At 47.3% G+C, this 15,943-nt stretch overlaps 1 protein-coding gene across 1 annotated transcript in view; it reads left to right on the top strand.

The window, feature by feature from the left end:
- LOC136572945 (NADP-dependent alcohol dehydrogenase-like) overlaps window positions 1-13,703 on the top strand; it is a 37,369-nt gene extending 23,666 nt beyond the window's left edge. Inside the window, exons 6-9 of the mRNA XM_066573988.1 lie at window positions 2,330-2,590; window positions 4,452-4,587; window positions 11,783-11,918; window positions 13,472-13,703. Of these exons, the coding sequence (XP_066430085.1) occupies window positions 2,330-2,590; window positions 4,452-4,587; window positions 11,783-11,918; window positions 13,472-13,496 (558 nt within the window). The 3' untranslated portion in view covers window positions 13,497-13,703. The remainder of the gene's footprint in view (window positions 1-2,329; window positions 2,591-4,451; window positions 4,588-11,782; window positions 11,919-13,471) is intronic.
- Window positions 13,704-15,943: the final 2,240 nt, after the last annotated feature.

Below are 15,943 nucleotides of genomic sequence, written 5' to 3'. Positions count from 1 at the left end.
TGTGCGCACACGCGACGCACATTGCTGAGCAGGTCAGACAAAGGGGTGTAGTTTTTAAAGTGCTGAACTACCAGATTGAGGATGTGGGGAAGGCATGGCACATGTGTTAGTCTGCCAAGCTGCAGAGCCGCCACCAGGTTATGCCCATTGTCACACACAACCATGCCTGGTTGGAGGTTCAGCAGCGAAAGCCACAAATCTGTCTGACCGTCAAACCCTGTAACAGCTCTTGGTCAGTGTGCTTCTTGTCACCTAAGCTCGGGAGTTCCACCCCGGCCTGCTGACACTTCCCCATGGCAGTTTTGCAGCGCCTTGAGCTACCGACTGCAGGTGACGTGCTCACACATGATAATTGAGAAGTAGAGGAGGAGGTGGTGTTTAGAGGATGTGGCATAATAAGCCAGAGAAGCCATGACCGAGGTAGGACCACAATCCTCGGTGTGGGTAGCACGTGAGCAGACCCAAGGTCAGACTCGGTTCCAGCCTCCACCAGGTTAACCCAATATGCCATCAGGGAGATGTAGTGTCCCTGCCTGCCAGCACTTGTCCACGTTTAGGTGGTTAAGTGGACCTTCCCAGTAACTGCGTTGGTGAGGGTACGGTTTATGCTGTGTGAGACATACTGGTGTAGGGCAGGGATGGTGCAGCAGGAAAAAAGGGGCGACTGTCTTCAGTAGGCTTAGCAACCCAGGTGGGGTCAGTCACCTCATTATCCACCAGCTCTTCCTCTGAATCCTGTGTCTTCTCCTCCCTCAGACTTACTGCCCTAACAACAACCTCACTGACAGACAACTGCGTCTCATCATCCACAAATAGCTCTTGAGACACTACTTGGAAGTCCCCACCCTCATCACCCTGACTGTCATGACCAATGCCCAAAATTAGGACCTTTCACAAACTCCTCAGTTGGTTAATGAACTGTTTTTTCCAACTTGGCAGGGACCCAAGAACAGTTCCTGGGAGTATGCCTGTTCAGAATCTCTCCTTTTTCTAGAGTGACCAGTCTGTGAGGAAGGAGGAGCAGCTTGAGGATTCAGAGGTGCAGTCCCTTGGCTGCCATGAGTGGACTTGGTGTTTGGATAAATTACTGGACGTGTTATCCGCTATCCCTGTCAGCAACTGATTGCACTGTTGTGCTTGTAATAATGGTCTACCACGCGGACCTGCAAAATGTGAGATGAAGCTGGGGAGTGGAGATACGCAGCCCTCTACTAATCCCTCAGCAGCAGGCACTGTTTCACCCCGCCCAAGACCTCGGCCTCTGCCCGCACCCTCATTCAAACGCCCATGTCCTCGAACCTTACCCCTAGTCTTCACCATGTTGGATAAAGCACTTTGACTAAATGCTACACAAAATGCAAGTTATTTGGGGTACGCTTATAGGCCAAAACAGAATAATCAGTGTATACTGTTAGCGCAAATTCACAGCCCCCAGAGACTAGTATATAGAAATTTTTTTCTAGTGGGTATACTGTTAGATAGCGTAGATTCACATCACCAACACACGGGTATATAGCATATGCTTTGAGCCCCCGAAAAACTAAAAATGAGAAGTGATAGGAGGTTTGTTACTTCCTATGTACTGTGTACACCCCTGGCAGTAAACTGCATACAACCGGTAACAGTGGACAGAATACAGCCGGGATGCTTGGGGGGAAAAAAAAATCCGTGTGCACTACTGGTCCCAGCCAGCCAAAATGCTGATGCACACAATGAGAGAAGGAGTAGTAGTCCTAAAAAGGACTGTTGGGTTCTGGTAGTAAGGATCCCTGCCAAACCACATTCTAATCCCTACACTAACGCTTTCCCTATTGTAGCAGCTCTATCCCTCAGCTCATGCAGCATGCGTCTGAGGCAAGCCGAGGGTGACCAAAGTTTTAATACTTGGCGGTTACCTGATCAGGCCAGCCAGTCACTGTTGTAGACGTGCACAGGGTAGGCATGTCACAGCAGGAAGTGGTAAAGCCTTCCCTGCATGTTTAGTGGCTAAAAAATGGCGCTAAACATGCAGGGAGGGGACATAAAATTCTCGCGCACCATCAAGTATGCTACTACTCAAACGAGCATCAAGCTCGGACTAGTATGCTCGCTCATCTCTAATCGTATAGCCTCCTTTTACATGGCTCTGCTGTATACACAGTATTGCGAGCAACAGCAGACATGGGTACCTGCAAAAAATCTTACCTCAGATGCAGAGCGAAACATTTTAAAGTTTTATAGAGATATATAAATTTATTAAGCAGAATATATGAATTCACGTGCTTTCATAAATGTAATTTCTAGTCAATTTTATGCCGTTACTGATATCTGATACATTCCTGCTTCTTAGGTGACAAAGGGTTCAAGCTGTGCTGTATTTGGCTTGGGAGGAGTTGGTTTTTCAGCAATAGCAGGATGCAAAGATGCAGGAGCTTCACAAATTATTGGAGTGGGATCACATAAGGAGAAGTTTCCAAAAGCCATGGCAATGGGGGCCACTGAGTGTGTAAACACAAAAGATCTTGAGAAACCCATTCATGAGGTCATTTGTGAGATGACTAATGGAGGAGTGGATTTTGCCATTGAATGTGCAGGACATATTCCGACCATGGTAAGAGGAAAATATCATGTGGTATGAATTAGTTGTGAAATCTTAGAGTTTGGAAGTGACCTCTAGAGTCATCGGATTCAATCCCCTGCTCAATGCAGATCACTAAATCATCCCAGACTGAAGTCTGTTTAGCCTCTATTTGAAGACTTCCATTAAAGGAGAGCTCGCCACTTCCCGTTCCACTCATTGATCACCCTCACTGAAAGCTTTTTCTTTGTCTCCTCCCATTGCTTGCAGTCTTTCCTTGTGCAAATGAGAATAGGGCTGATCCCTCTGCACTGTGACAGCCCTTCAGATATTTGAAGACAGCTATTAGGTCTCCTCTCAGCTTTTTTTTTTTTTTGCAAGCTTAACCGTTACTCATAGGACATCGTTTGCAGACCGCTCACAATCTTGCTAACTGTTTGCCGAACTTGCTCCAGTTTGTTAATGTTTTGTTTATTGTTTTATTTTTTATTGGGGTACCCAGAACTGTATACAGTATTCTAGATAACATCTGACCAAGGAAAAGTAGAGCGGGATAATAACATGTGATCTAGATCTCTCTTAATACATCCCAGAATTCTGTTTTGCCCTTTTTGCTACTGCATCATACTGACTCATGTTTAGTCTGTGATCTATTAATATACCCAAGACTTTTTCACGCGTGCTGCTGCATGGCTCAATTACTCCCATTCTGTGTGTATTTTATTTATATAATTTTTTTTTCTGCTCTCTGCATTTATTCTTGCTAAATACCATTTTGTTGCCACCCACTGTTTAAGCTTGTCTAGATCTTTTTGAATCCTCTCAAACAAAATTGCATAAGAGTGAATGAAGACGCAGAATTATGAAACTAATAATTTCCAGTGGTTCATTCCCATTTGTGTAGTATTGAAGTATTGCTGCTGTTGCACGTACTTTCTGAGAGAAAACGGATACAAAATAAGAATTTAAAAGTTCGTCCTTCAACATCATTTTTAACAAATTCACCATTTTCCTCCTGTAAACCCTTATAGAATCTTTTGACATACCCCTAAAATCCTTTTCATTGCTTTTGGACTCTTGCAATGCTTAATTACTTATTGGCTGTAGCTTTCTGACACTTGCCCTACAGTTTCTGCAGACTGCATTATAGTCTTCTTTAGACATACCCCCTCTCCTTTTCTCATTTGATATATATTTTTTTTCCTTTTTTTTTAAATGCTTCCCATTCTTCCTCCTTTTTAGGGGTTGGTAACAATTGTGCTTTGAAAATCTTATTTTGCTATCTTTCTTGGACATTTCTGTTTTTAACATCCACCCATTGGATCCTTCTTACCCTCCTCTTGACTCTATTAAAATCCTGTCTTTCTGAAGTCCAATCTTTTTTTGAAGTTTTGTCTTCTCAAGTCCTCCTTCCCCTTGTTAGCAATCATGAGATCCTTGAATTTTGGATGTCTCCTAATGCCTCAGCCAACTGTGATTCCTCAACCATTTCCTCACTGTTGATAAGAATTAGAGAAAACAAGGGGGATCTGCTATCTTGGTCAACCTTTTTGGAAGATGAAGTAGTCAAGAGTGAATAAGAAATTGTTGGATGCATTACTTTTGTCTGAGACATTTCCAACAAATATCTGGATAGTGATCAGGGGAGACTTTAACAGTCTGACTTTTTTGAGAACTTGGCTGTCTGATGTAGAAAGAGTTCCTCTGTATCTTCTACTTGTCCAGGTGGCCTATAGTAAATGCCCACAATGATGTCTCTTCTGTTCTCTCCCTGTATTCTCTTACCCAAAGAGTTCGATGGTCATAACTCAATACAAGTGAACATTTCTAGAAGGTCAAATATATTCTTACACCTGTCTTACAAACCTAATAACACATTCTAACTTCTTTTTAGATGACTGCTCTTCAAAGTACATACCCCTGCAATGGTGTTGCTGTACTAATGGGTGTGGCATCACCAAAGGATACCATGCCTTTGCATCCAGGTTTGCTTCTTACCGGGCGCACATTGAAAGGATCTGTATATGGAGGTAGGAGATTTGCACAAAAAAAAAAATCAATGTCATGTTAGCAAGAACATTTTAGATATTTTAGTTGTGTTTCTTAGATAAAGGGGTTGTCTTGTCATAGACAACATCTTTCAGATAGGAGCTGCAGCAGCAATCAGCTGATTTTGCTAGGGGAAGCCATGGCGAACTGAAAAGCCATCCATGTAGTTGCAAGAAAAAGCAAAATAACCCTTTGAAATTACCTGAATTTCTGAATCTATTACTAATAAATTGTCTGTTCTATGACCCAATCTAATTAAACTACAAACTGATGGTCCTTTTACGCAGGCTGATAACTGGACCCAATTTTTCTTCCGAACACATGGTCCTTTGACATGACCTGATTTCTATGGAGAACAGTCAGCTGACTAATGAGCAAGCTCTCATTCGTCAGATGATTGGCTCATTCATGCAAACATAAAGGTGCTCGTTGCTTAGTAGTAAATCTCCCCATGTGATCAGGGAGACGTACACACATCCTACTGAAGGTAAATGACTATTAGCAATAGATTGTCCGCATAAGCCAATTCTCAGGCCGTGCAAAAGAAAATGAAAACAGAGCAGATTGCCGCATGAGTGTCCAACTACCACCAGGCTTTGTTCACATCTGCATCAGACGTTCTGTTCAGAGCCTCCATCAGTTTCCTGTGAAAATCTAGGACCATTAGCACTGAATACAGCACATGCTGAGCCCGAACTTTCAATTTTGCAGTTTTTTTTTTTTTTTCCCATTGTTCATTTCTAAGAGCCAAACCATGGCAAAAGTGTGAATTAGCCCATCGTTAATGTGCTCAGTAAAAGAGTATTCAGAGAGCAACAGTGCCCCTCTGTTAATTGTCTCACGTGTCTCCAAAAGCTTAATCTACAAAGAACCTTTCACACAGGATGTATTAGCCCAAGCGCACATGCGGCCGGCAAAACGCCATAATTGTGATAAGGTGCGGTAAAATAGAGCAGACAGTACTCAAAGCGTGGTGTTTTCTAAGCGAGAGCATGTCTGTGAGGCCCCATTGAAATAATTTTGAGCATTATACCACGGCGTTCAAAATGCTGCCGTAAAAAAAGCATGTGAGTTGCTGCCGAATTCCACACCAAAATCCACAGGTCTAACTGCAGGTTTTGATGCAGAATTTACTGACTTGCAGTGCATCTTATAACCGCCCCCATGTGAAGGATCCTAAAGAGGTTTCTGATAAGGCAACAAGCTTTGAGTGTTTTAACAGGCAAAGCATCTGTGAAACCCACCAGAGTTTAATTACTAAAAATCTGTTCTCAAAGATTGGTGAGTGTGAACGATACTTTGATGTAAACACCTCTTTCAGAAGAGTTTAAAAGGCAACAAAAACCACTGAAAACCTGGGTGTAAATGAATCCAGTTTGCCAAGTTATTTACAAGTGGAGAAAATTCGGAGCTGTTACTTCCTTCCACAGAAGGGAGCTCTTCACTTATCTCCAAGGCATCGAAGCATCCTTTCTAGAGATGAGCGAGCACCAAAATGCTCGGGTGCTCGTTACTCGGGACGAAATTATCGCGATGCTCGAGGGTTCGTTTCGAGTAACGAACCCCATTGAAGTCAATGGGCGACCCGAGCATTTTTGTATATCGCCGATGCTCGCTAAGGTTTTCATTTGTGAAAATCGGGGCAATTCAATAAAATGATGGGAACGACACAGCAACAGATAGGGCAGGCGAGGGGCTACATGTTGGGCTGCATCTCAAGTTCCCAGGTCTCACTATTAAGCCACAATAGCGGCAAGAGTGGGCCCCCCCCCCCCCCTCCCAACAACTTTTACTTCTGAAAAGCCCTCATTAGCAATGCATACCTTAGCTAAGCACCACACTACCTCCAACAAAGCACAATCACTGCCTGCAGGACACTCCGCTGCCACTTTTCCTGGGTTACATGTTGTCCCCCCCCCCCCCCCCCGCACGACGCAGTTTTCACAGCGCACACCAAAGTGTCCCTGCGCAGCCTTCAGCTGCACTCATGCCACACCACCCTCATGTCTATTCATAAGTGCGTCTGCCATGAGGAGGAACCGCAGGCACACACTGCAGAGGGTTGGCACAGCTAGGCAGCGACCCTCTAAAAGGGGCGGGGCGATAGCCCACAATGCTGTACACAGGCAATGAGAAATATAATCCTGTGCCACCGCCATCAGGAGCTGCACACGTGGGCATAGCAATGGGGAACCTATGTGCCACACACTATTCATTCTGTCAAGGTGTCTGCATGCCCCAGTCAGACCGCATTTTTTTATAAATAGTCACAGACAGGTACAACTCCGCAATGGGAATTCCGTGTGCACCCACAGCATGGGTGGCTCCCTGGAACCCACCGGCTGTACATAAATGTATCCCATTGCAGTGCCCATCACAGCTCAGGTAACGTCCGATTAAATGCAGGTGGTCTTCGACCCACACTGCATGCCCCAGTCAGACTAGGGTATTTTAGAAGTGTACACATTGAGTTACAACTCCGTGTGGACCGACAGCATGGGTGGGTGCCAGGAACCCACCAGCGGTACATAAATATATCCCATTGCATTGCCCATCACAGCTGAGGTAATGTCATGTTTAATGCAGGTGGGCTTTGGCCCACACTGCATGCCCCAGTCAGACTGGGGTTCTTTAGAAGTTGACACATGCAGTTACAACTCCTTGTGGACCCACAGCATGGGTGGGTGCCAGGAAGCCACCGGCGGTACATAAATATATCCCATTGCAGTGCCCAGCACAGCTGATGTAACGTCAGCTTTAATGCAAGTGGGCAAAAATTAATTGGATTACACTGTAGGCGAGGGCCCCCAAAAATTGGTGTACCAACAGTACTAATGTACCTCAGAAAAATTGCCCATGCCCAACCAAGAGGGCAGGTAAAACCCATTAATCACTTTGGTTAATGTGGCTTAATTGGTAACTAGGCCTGGAGGCAGCCCAGTTAAAATAAAAATTGGTTCAGGTGAAAGTTTCAACGCTTTAATGAGCATTGAAACGTATAAAAATTGTTTAGAAAAATTATATGACTGAGCCTGGTGGGCCTAAGAAAAATTGCCCGTTCGGCGTGATTATGTCAGGTTTCAGGAGGAGGAGCAGGAGGAGGAGGATGAATAGAATACACAGATTGATGAAGCAAAAATGTCCCCATTTTTGATGGTGATCGAGAACAATGCTTCCATCCGCGGGTGCAGCCTACGTATTGTTTAGGTATCGCTGCTGTCCGCTGGTGGAGAAGAGAAGTCTGGGGAAATCCAGGCTTTGTTCATCTTGATGAGTGTAAGCCTGTCGGCACTGTCTGTTGACAGGCGGGTACGCTTATCCGTGAGGATTCTCCCAGCCGCACTAAACACCCTCTCTGACAAGACGCTAGCCGCAGGACAAGCAAGCACCTCCAGGGCATACAGCGCGAGTTCAGGCACGTGTCCAGCTTCGACACCCAGTAGTTGTAGGGGGCAGAGGCGTCACCGAGGATGGTCGTGCGATCGGCTACGTACTCCCTCACCATCCTTTTACAGTGCTCCCGCCAACTCAGCCTTGACTGGGGAGCGGTGACACAGTCTTGCTGGGGAGCCATAAAGCTGGCAAAGGCCTTGGAGAATGTTCCCCTGCCTGCTCTGTACATGCTGCCTGATCTCTGCGCCTCCCCTGCTACCTGGCCCTCGGAACTGCACCTTCTGCCACTAGCGCTGTCGGATGGGAATGTTACCATCAGTTTGTCCGCCAGGGTCCTGTGGTATAGCATCACTCTCGAACCCCTTTCCTCTTCGGGTATGAGAGTGGAAAGGTTCTCCTTATACCGTGGGTCGAGCAGTGTGTACACCCAGAAATCCGTAGTGGCCAGAATGCATGTAACGCGAGGGTCTCGAGAAAGGCATCCTAACATGAAGTCAGCCATGTGTGCCAGGGTACCTGTACGCAACACATGGCTGTCCTCACTAGGAAGATCACTTTCAGGATCCTCCTCCTCCTCCTCCTCCGGCCATACACGCTGAAAGGATGACAGGCAAGCAGCATGGGTACCCTCAGCAGTGGGCCAAGCTGTCTCTTCCCCCTCCTCCTCATGCTCCTCCTCCTCAACGCGCTGACATATAGACATGAGGGTGCTCTGACTATCCAGTGACATACTGTCTTCCCCCGCCTCCGTTTCCAAGCGCAAAGCGTCTGCCTTTATGCTTTGCAGGGAACTTCTCAAGAGGCATAACAGAGGAATGGTGACGCTAATGATTGCAGCATCCCCGCTCACCATCTGGGTAGACTCCTCAAAGTTTCCAAGGACCTGGCAGATGGCTGCCAACCAGGCCCACTCTTCTGTAAAGAATTGAGGACGCTGACTCCCACTACGCCGCCCATGTTGGAGTTGGTATTCCACTATAGCTCTACGCTGCTCATAGAGTCTGGCCAACATGTGGAGAGTAGAGTTCCACCGTGTGGGCACATCGCACAGCAGTCGGTGCACTGGCAGATTAAACCGATGTTCCAGGGTCCGCAGGGTGGCAGCGTCCGTCTTGGACTTGCGGAAATGTGCGCTGACCCGGCGCACCTTTCCGAGCAGGTATGACAAGTGTGGGTAGCTTTTCAGAAAGCGCTGAACCACCAAATTAAAGACATGGGCCAGGCATGGCACGTGCGTGAGGCTGCCGAGCTGCAGAGCTGCCACCAGGTTACGGCCGTTGTCACACACGACCATGCCCGGTTGGAGGCTCAGCGGCGAAAGCCAGCGGTTGGTCTGCTCTGTCAGACCCTGCAGCAGTTTGTGGGCCGTGTTCCTCCTATCTCCTAAGCTGAGTAGTTTCAGCACGGCCTGCTGACGCTTGCCCACCGCTGTGCTGCCATGCCGCGCGACACCGACTGCTGGCGACGTGCTGCTGCTGACACATCTTGATTGCGAGACAGAGGTTGCGTTGGAGGAGGAGGAGGAGGGTGGTTTAGTGGAGGAAGCATACACCGCTGCAGATACCAGCACCGAACTGGGGCCCACAATTCTGGGGGTGGGTAGGACGTGAGCGGTCCCAGGCTCTGACTCTGTCCCATTCTCCACTAAATTCACCCAATGTGCCGTCAGGGAGATATAGTGGCCCTGCCCGCCTGTGCTTGTCCACGTGTCCGTTGTTAAGTGGACCTTGGCAGTAACGGCGTTGGTGAGGGTGCGTACAATGTTGCGGGAGACGTGGTCGTGCAGGGCTGGGACGGCACATTGGGAAAAGTAGTGGTGACTGGGAACCGAGTAGCGCGGGGCCGCCGCCGCCATCATGCTTTTGAAAGCCTCCGTTTCCACAATCCTATACGGCAGCATCTCCAGGCTGATCAATTTGGCTATGTGCACGTTTAACGGTTGAGCATGCAGGTGCGTGGCGGCGTACTTGCACTTGCACTCAAACAGTTACGCTAGCGACGTCTGGACGCTGCGCTGAGAGACATTGCTGGATGGGGCCGAGGACAGCGGAGGTGAGGGTGTGGGTGCAGGCCGGTAGGCACTCGTGCCTGTGTCCTCAGAGGAGGGTTGGATCTCAGTGGCAGGTTGGGGCACAGGGGGAGAGGCAGTGGTGCAAACCGGAGGCGGTGAACGGCCTTCGTCCCACCTTGTGGGGTGCTTGGCCATCATATGCCTGCGCATGCTGGTGGTGGTGGCTCCCCAGCTGATCTTGGCGCGACAAAGTTTGCACACCACTGTTCATCGGTCGTCAGGCGTCTCTGTGAAAAACTGCCACACCTTAGAGCACCTTTGCCTCTGCAGGATGGCATGGCGCGAGGGGGCGCTTTGGGAAACAGTTGGTGGATTATTCGGTCTGGCCCTGCCTCTACCCCTGGCCACCGCACTGGCTCGGCCTGTGCCCACACCCTGACTTAGGCCTCCGCGTCCTCGCCCGCGTCCATGTCCTCTAGGCCTACCCCTACCCCTCAGCATGGTGTATTACCAGTAATACAGAAACAGAACGCTGTAATTAAATGTGCCGCTTATTGGCCTGTGGTTGAAGGCTGACTTCGCTTACGGAACGCACAGCAAAGGCAGGAAAGAATTTTGTGCAAGCCTGCTGTAACACTTAGCTGGCTGCGTATGAATTAGGACAACTACCCCCAGCAGAGACCCAGTACACTTGTGGACAGGAATACAGCGGTGATGTAACAGGCAACACAGAGGCAGGAAAGAATTTTGCGCAAGCCTGCTGTAACACTTAGCTGGCTGCGTACGAATTAGGACAACTACCCCCAGCAGAGACCCAGTACACTGAGGACGGTCACAGGCAGCCCAAATAGATTTTTTTCCCCAAATGTTTTTGGAAAGGCCCACTGCCCATATACACTAAATATGTCTTCTGTCCCTGCCTCACCACTAGTGGCCCTGGACAATGTAAAATTACTGCAGGACGCAATACTCTGCACGGCCGATATACAAAAAAAAAAAAGTGCAACACTGCAAAAAGCAGCCTCCACACTACTGCACACGGTTAGATGTGGCCCTAAGAAGGACCATTGGGGTTCTTGAAGCCTAAAATAACTCCTAACGCTCTCCCTATAGCAGCTCCGGCACCAACAGCACTGTGGCGAGCCGCGGGAGGGGCCGATTTATATACTCGGGTGACACCTGATCTCGCCAGCCACTCACTGCAGGGGGGTGGTATAGGGCTTGAACGTCGCAGGGGGAAGTTGTAATGCCTTCCCTGTCTTTCTATTGGCCAGAAAAGCGCGCTAACGTCTCAGAGATGAAAGTGAAAGTAACTCGAACATCGCGTGGTACTCGTCTCGAGTAACGAGCATCTCGAACACGCTAATACTCGAACGAGTATCAAGCTCGGACGAGTACGTTCGCTCATCTCTAATCCTTTCACCTTTTGGCTCGCCATGACACCTTGTACTTACTCCTCATGTGCATAGAAAACCTTTAGCATGCCCATTCTCCCTGTTTTCACACTCCCTCTGGGGTCCTGCGTGCTCTGACTCCCAGCCTCTCCCTAGCATGGTTGCACATGCAGAAGCACAGCTTCTCAGTTTGTTATCATAATGGCCTCCACTACTTTAATAGTGCAATTTCTGCATCCCTGTGTACCTTTTTTTTCTGTTTTTTTTTTATTTCCATCTGACTTCAGCAATTGACATTGTAAATCTGATATTTTACTGTTACTCATTCTAGGAGATATGGTTAAAACATCTATTTATATATGTATATTTTTTTCCTAGGCTATAAGAGTGCCGGTATCACAAAACTGGTGCAAGATTATATATGTAAAAAATTCACTCTGGACTTTTTGGTTAGCAGTAGGCTAAAACTGGATCAAATCAATGAAGCATTTGACATGATCAACAATAAAACCGGGTAAGTACATAAAATACACAAATGTGGATATGAGCTTTCCTCATGTGCAAACCATCACAGTACAGAGTATACATATATAGCGGTTATTGTGAGGCTGGCACTGAGAACTTGCCGGGTTAGTGAAATGGAATTTCCCTTAATTCAGAGCCCTATGGAGGGTGTTCAACTGCTACAAATGAGATAAAATTCAGACAACAGCCACTTCAGACGGTGCCCTCGCCATTTGTGAAAAAAATAAATTTGCCAGTTGGTGCTGTAGCTGACCAGATCTACCGTGACAGACCTGCATCAGTCTCAAATCTGAAGGATCGTATTCGGCAGCATACTGTGGCAATTAAAGCTGACTTGCTACATTCAGCAGTGGAAAGTCTACTTTTGAGCATGCAGAGTGTTGTTGGAAACCAAGGGGGATCATTGAACACTTGAAGTGGGATTTGCAGCACCTTCTATTGGTGCCTTTTTTTCATAAATGGCAAGCACAATGTCTGAAGTGGCTGTTGTCCTAAAATTGTCTCAGATCACCCTCCAAAGGCCTGAGTTGCGAAGTGTAACCCTGTACTTTGGATTCTTCTATTGTTGATGACAGTATGACCAGAAGCTCTCAGGAAGGTGTGAGCAGAGTATTAGAACAAGCAGCATTTGGTGCTCTCCATGTACCACACCTCCTCCATCTCCAATTCTGGAAAGTGAATGATGTGTCTATTCACAAAAAAATATAAACCTTGGGCCCGTTTTTCTTACTACTGTAAAATTCTTTTAAATAGGATCTGATTAATACCAGCGTATTATAGGAAGAAAAGCGTGCATCCGGCATCCATAGGCAGTTAATTAGTTCCCATAACATCCAACATGTCAGCTACTTCTTGTACTTCAGGCCAGTAGAGGCCTGACTCATAGCATGCGTCCAAATGATCAGAGACATCAGAAAGAAACGCTGACCAATTGGTAAGGACCTCTGGGTATGATCACATCGTGTACAGCAAAAAATACAATCTAAATTTGGTATTGTTGTAATTATACTGACCTATAGAATAAAGGTAAATCACGTTTGCTGCAGTATTAAAACAGACTACCTCAAAAAATGGTGGAATTGACTTTTTTAAATCCATTTTATATAGTAAATTAAGTGGTAAAATTAAAAAATACAACTTGTCCCACCAAAAAAATCTAGCCCTGAGACAGCTACGTCGCACGAGCTTCGTGTGAGATGCACAACTCTCATACATCTTTTTATTTTAAAAAAGTGTGAAGAAAGGTCTGAAAAGGGGGGGGGGGGGGGGGGGAGGGTTGAATATCATTCTCTTTTCATAGATGACCCAAAATTGGGTATATGTGTGTGTGTGTGTGTGTGTGTGTGTGTGTGTACGTGTGTGTGTACGTGTGTGTGTACGTGTACGTGTGTGCGTGCGTGCGTGCGTGCGTGTGTGTGTGTGTGTATAGATTTATTACAAAGCACGAGAACACAATGCTCTTTAGAGACCCTCTCTAGGCAGTCCCGCAAGCTGATTAACTGTAAATTCCTTGAACTGCTACTTCCCTCCTTCTTGTTGCAGGATTCGGAGTATTATGATCTACTAATCACACTGCAAGCTGATCTTCTGGCTCGGCCGATGAATCTTTCCTACTTCAGAAGAATTTCCAGCCTCTGTTTAATAACTATTCCTAGACACACATGTACTGACTGTGCTATATAGGGATATGTATCTTCTGCATATGATGGTAAAAATGACTTATGAAATATGATTCTAAGGCTAGTTGTTAATTCAATAAAATTTGGCATAAATATTGCTGTTTTACTGCCTTTATTTTAATGGCTAGAACATACAGGTATCCACTAGGGTTATAACTTTTTTTTTTTTTTACAACATTCTATTCCTGTATCCTAATTTGATGTACTTTTGCCTAAAAACAAAACTTAAAGGGGTTGTCCCGCGAAAGCAAGTGGGGTTATACACTTCTGTATGGCCATATTAATGCACTTTGTAATATACATCGTGCATTAATTATGAGCCATACAGAAGTTATTTACTTACCTGCTCCGTTGCTAGCGTCCCCATCGCCATGGTGCCGTCTAATTTCAGCGTCTAATCGCCCGATTAGACGCGCTTGCGCAGTCCGGTCTTCTGGCTGGTGAATGGGGCCGCTCGTGCCGGAGAGCTGGTCACCGCGTCGTCATCGTAGCTCCGCCCCGTCACGTGTGCCGATTCCAGCCAATCAGGAGGCTGGAATCGGCAATGGAACGCAAGGAAGTAGAAGAAAATCCAGGGTGCACCGTGGGAGAAGACCAGCGGCGCCATCTTCACAAGAAGAAAAGAAGAAGCTGCAGAACGCTGATGCAGGTAAGCGCAATGTGCTTTTTAAAAACTAACCCATGCTTTCTTTTTAAGAGGGCAGAATGCGGGGGTAAGTGAAAAAAAAAAATTTTCACTTTCGCCGCGGGACAACCCCTTTAATCATTTCAATATTTTTTTCCAGAAAAGGTCACCCTGAAAATATCATTGAGGTATATGGATGCATATAGAATGTTGCGTCCTTACTAGAGATGAGCGAACGTACTCGTCCGAGCTTGATAATCGTTCGAGTATTAGCGTGTTCGAGATGCTCGTTATTCGAAACGAGCACCACGCGATGTTCGAGTTACTTTCACTTTCATCTCTGAGACGTTAGCGCGCTTTTCTGGCCAATAGAAAGACAGGGAAGGCATTACAACTTCCCCCTGCGACGTTCAAGCCCTATACCACCCCCCCTGCAGTGAGTGGCTGGCGAGATCAGGTGTCACCCGAGTATATAAATCGGCCCCTCCCACGGCTCTCCACAGATGCATTCTGACATAGCTCAGGTAAAGTGCTGCTGGTGCCGGAGCTGCTATAGGGAGAGCGATAGGAGTTATTTTAGGCTTCAAGAACCCCAACGGTCCTTCTTAGGGCCACATCTAACCGTGTGCAGTAGTGTGGAGGCTGCTTTTTGCAGTGTTGCACTTTTTTTTTTTTGTGTGTATCGGCCGTGCAGAGCATTGCGTCTTGCAGTAATTTTACATTGTCCAGGGCCAGTAGTGGTGAGGCAGGGACAGAAGACATATTTAGTGTATATGGGCAGTGGGCCTTTCCAAAAACATTTGGGAAAAAAAATCTATTTGGGCTGCCTGTGACCGTCCTCAGTGTACTGGGTCTCTGCTGGGGGTAGTTGTCCTAATTCATACGCAGCCAGCTAAGTGTTACAGCAGGCTTGCGCAAAATTCTTTCCTGCCTCTGCTGTGCGTTCCGTAAGCGAAGTCAGCCTCCAACCACAGGCCAATAAGCAGCACATTTAATTACAGCGTTGTGTTTCTGCACTACTGGTAATACACCATGCTGAGGGGTAGGGGTAGGCCTAGAGGACATGGACGCGGCCGAGGACGCGGAGGCCCAAGTCAGGGTGTGGGCACAGGCCGAGCTCCTGATCCAGGTGTCTCGCAGCCGCCTGCTGCGGGATTAGGAGAGAGGCACGTTTCTGGCGTCCCCACATTCATCTCACAATTAATGGGTCCACGCGGTAGACCTTTATTAGAAAATGAGCAGTGTGAGCAGGTCCTGTCGTGGATGGCAGAAAGTGCATCCAGCAATCTATTGACCACCCAGAGTTCTGCGCCGTCCACTGCTGCAACTCTGAATCGTCTGGCTGCTGCTTCTCCTTCCTCCCAGCCTCCTCACTCCATTACAATGACACATTTTGAGGAGCAGGCAGACTGCCAGGAACTGTTCCCGGGCCCCTGCCCAGAATGGCCAGCAATGGTTCCTCTCCCACCGGAGGAGTTTGTCGTGACCGATGCCCAACCTTTGGAAAGTTCCCGGGGTCCGGGGGATGAGGCTGGGGACTTCCGGCAACTGTCTCAAGAGCTTTCAGTGGGTGAGGAGGACGATAACGATGAGACACAGTTGTCTATCACTCAGGTAGTAGTAATTGGAGTAAGTCCGATGGAGGAGCGCACAGAGGACTCGGAGGAAGAGCAGCAGGACAATGAGGTGACTGACCCCACCTGGTTTGCT

The sequence above is a fragment of the Eleutherodactylus coqui genome, chromosome 7, assembly GCF_035609145.1.
Source record: "Eleutherodactylus coqui strain aEleCoq1 chromosome 7, aEleCoq1.hap1, whole genome shotgun sequence".
NCBI lineage: Eukaryota > Metazoa > Chordata > Amphibia > Anura > Eleutherodactylidae > Eleutherodactylus > Eleutherodactylus coqui.
This window is presented reverse-complemented; position numbering and strand designations above follow the sequence as displayed.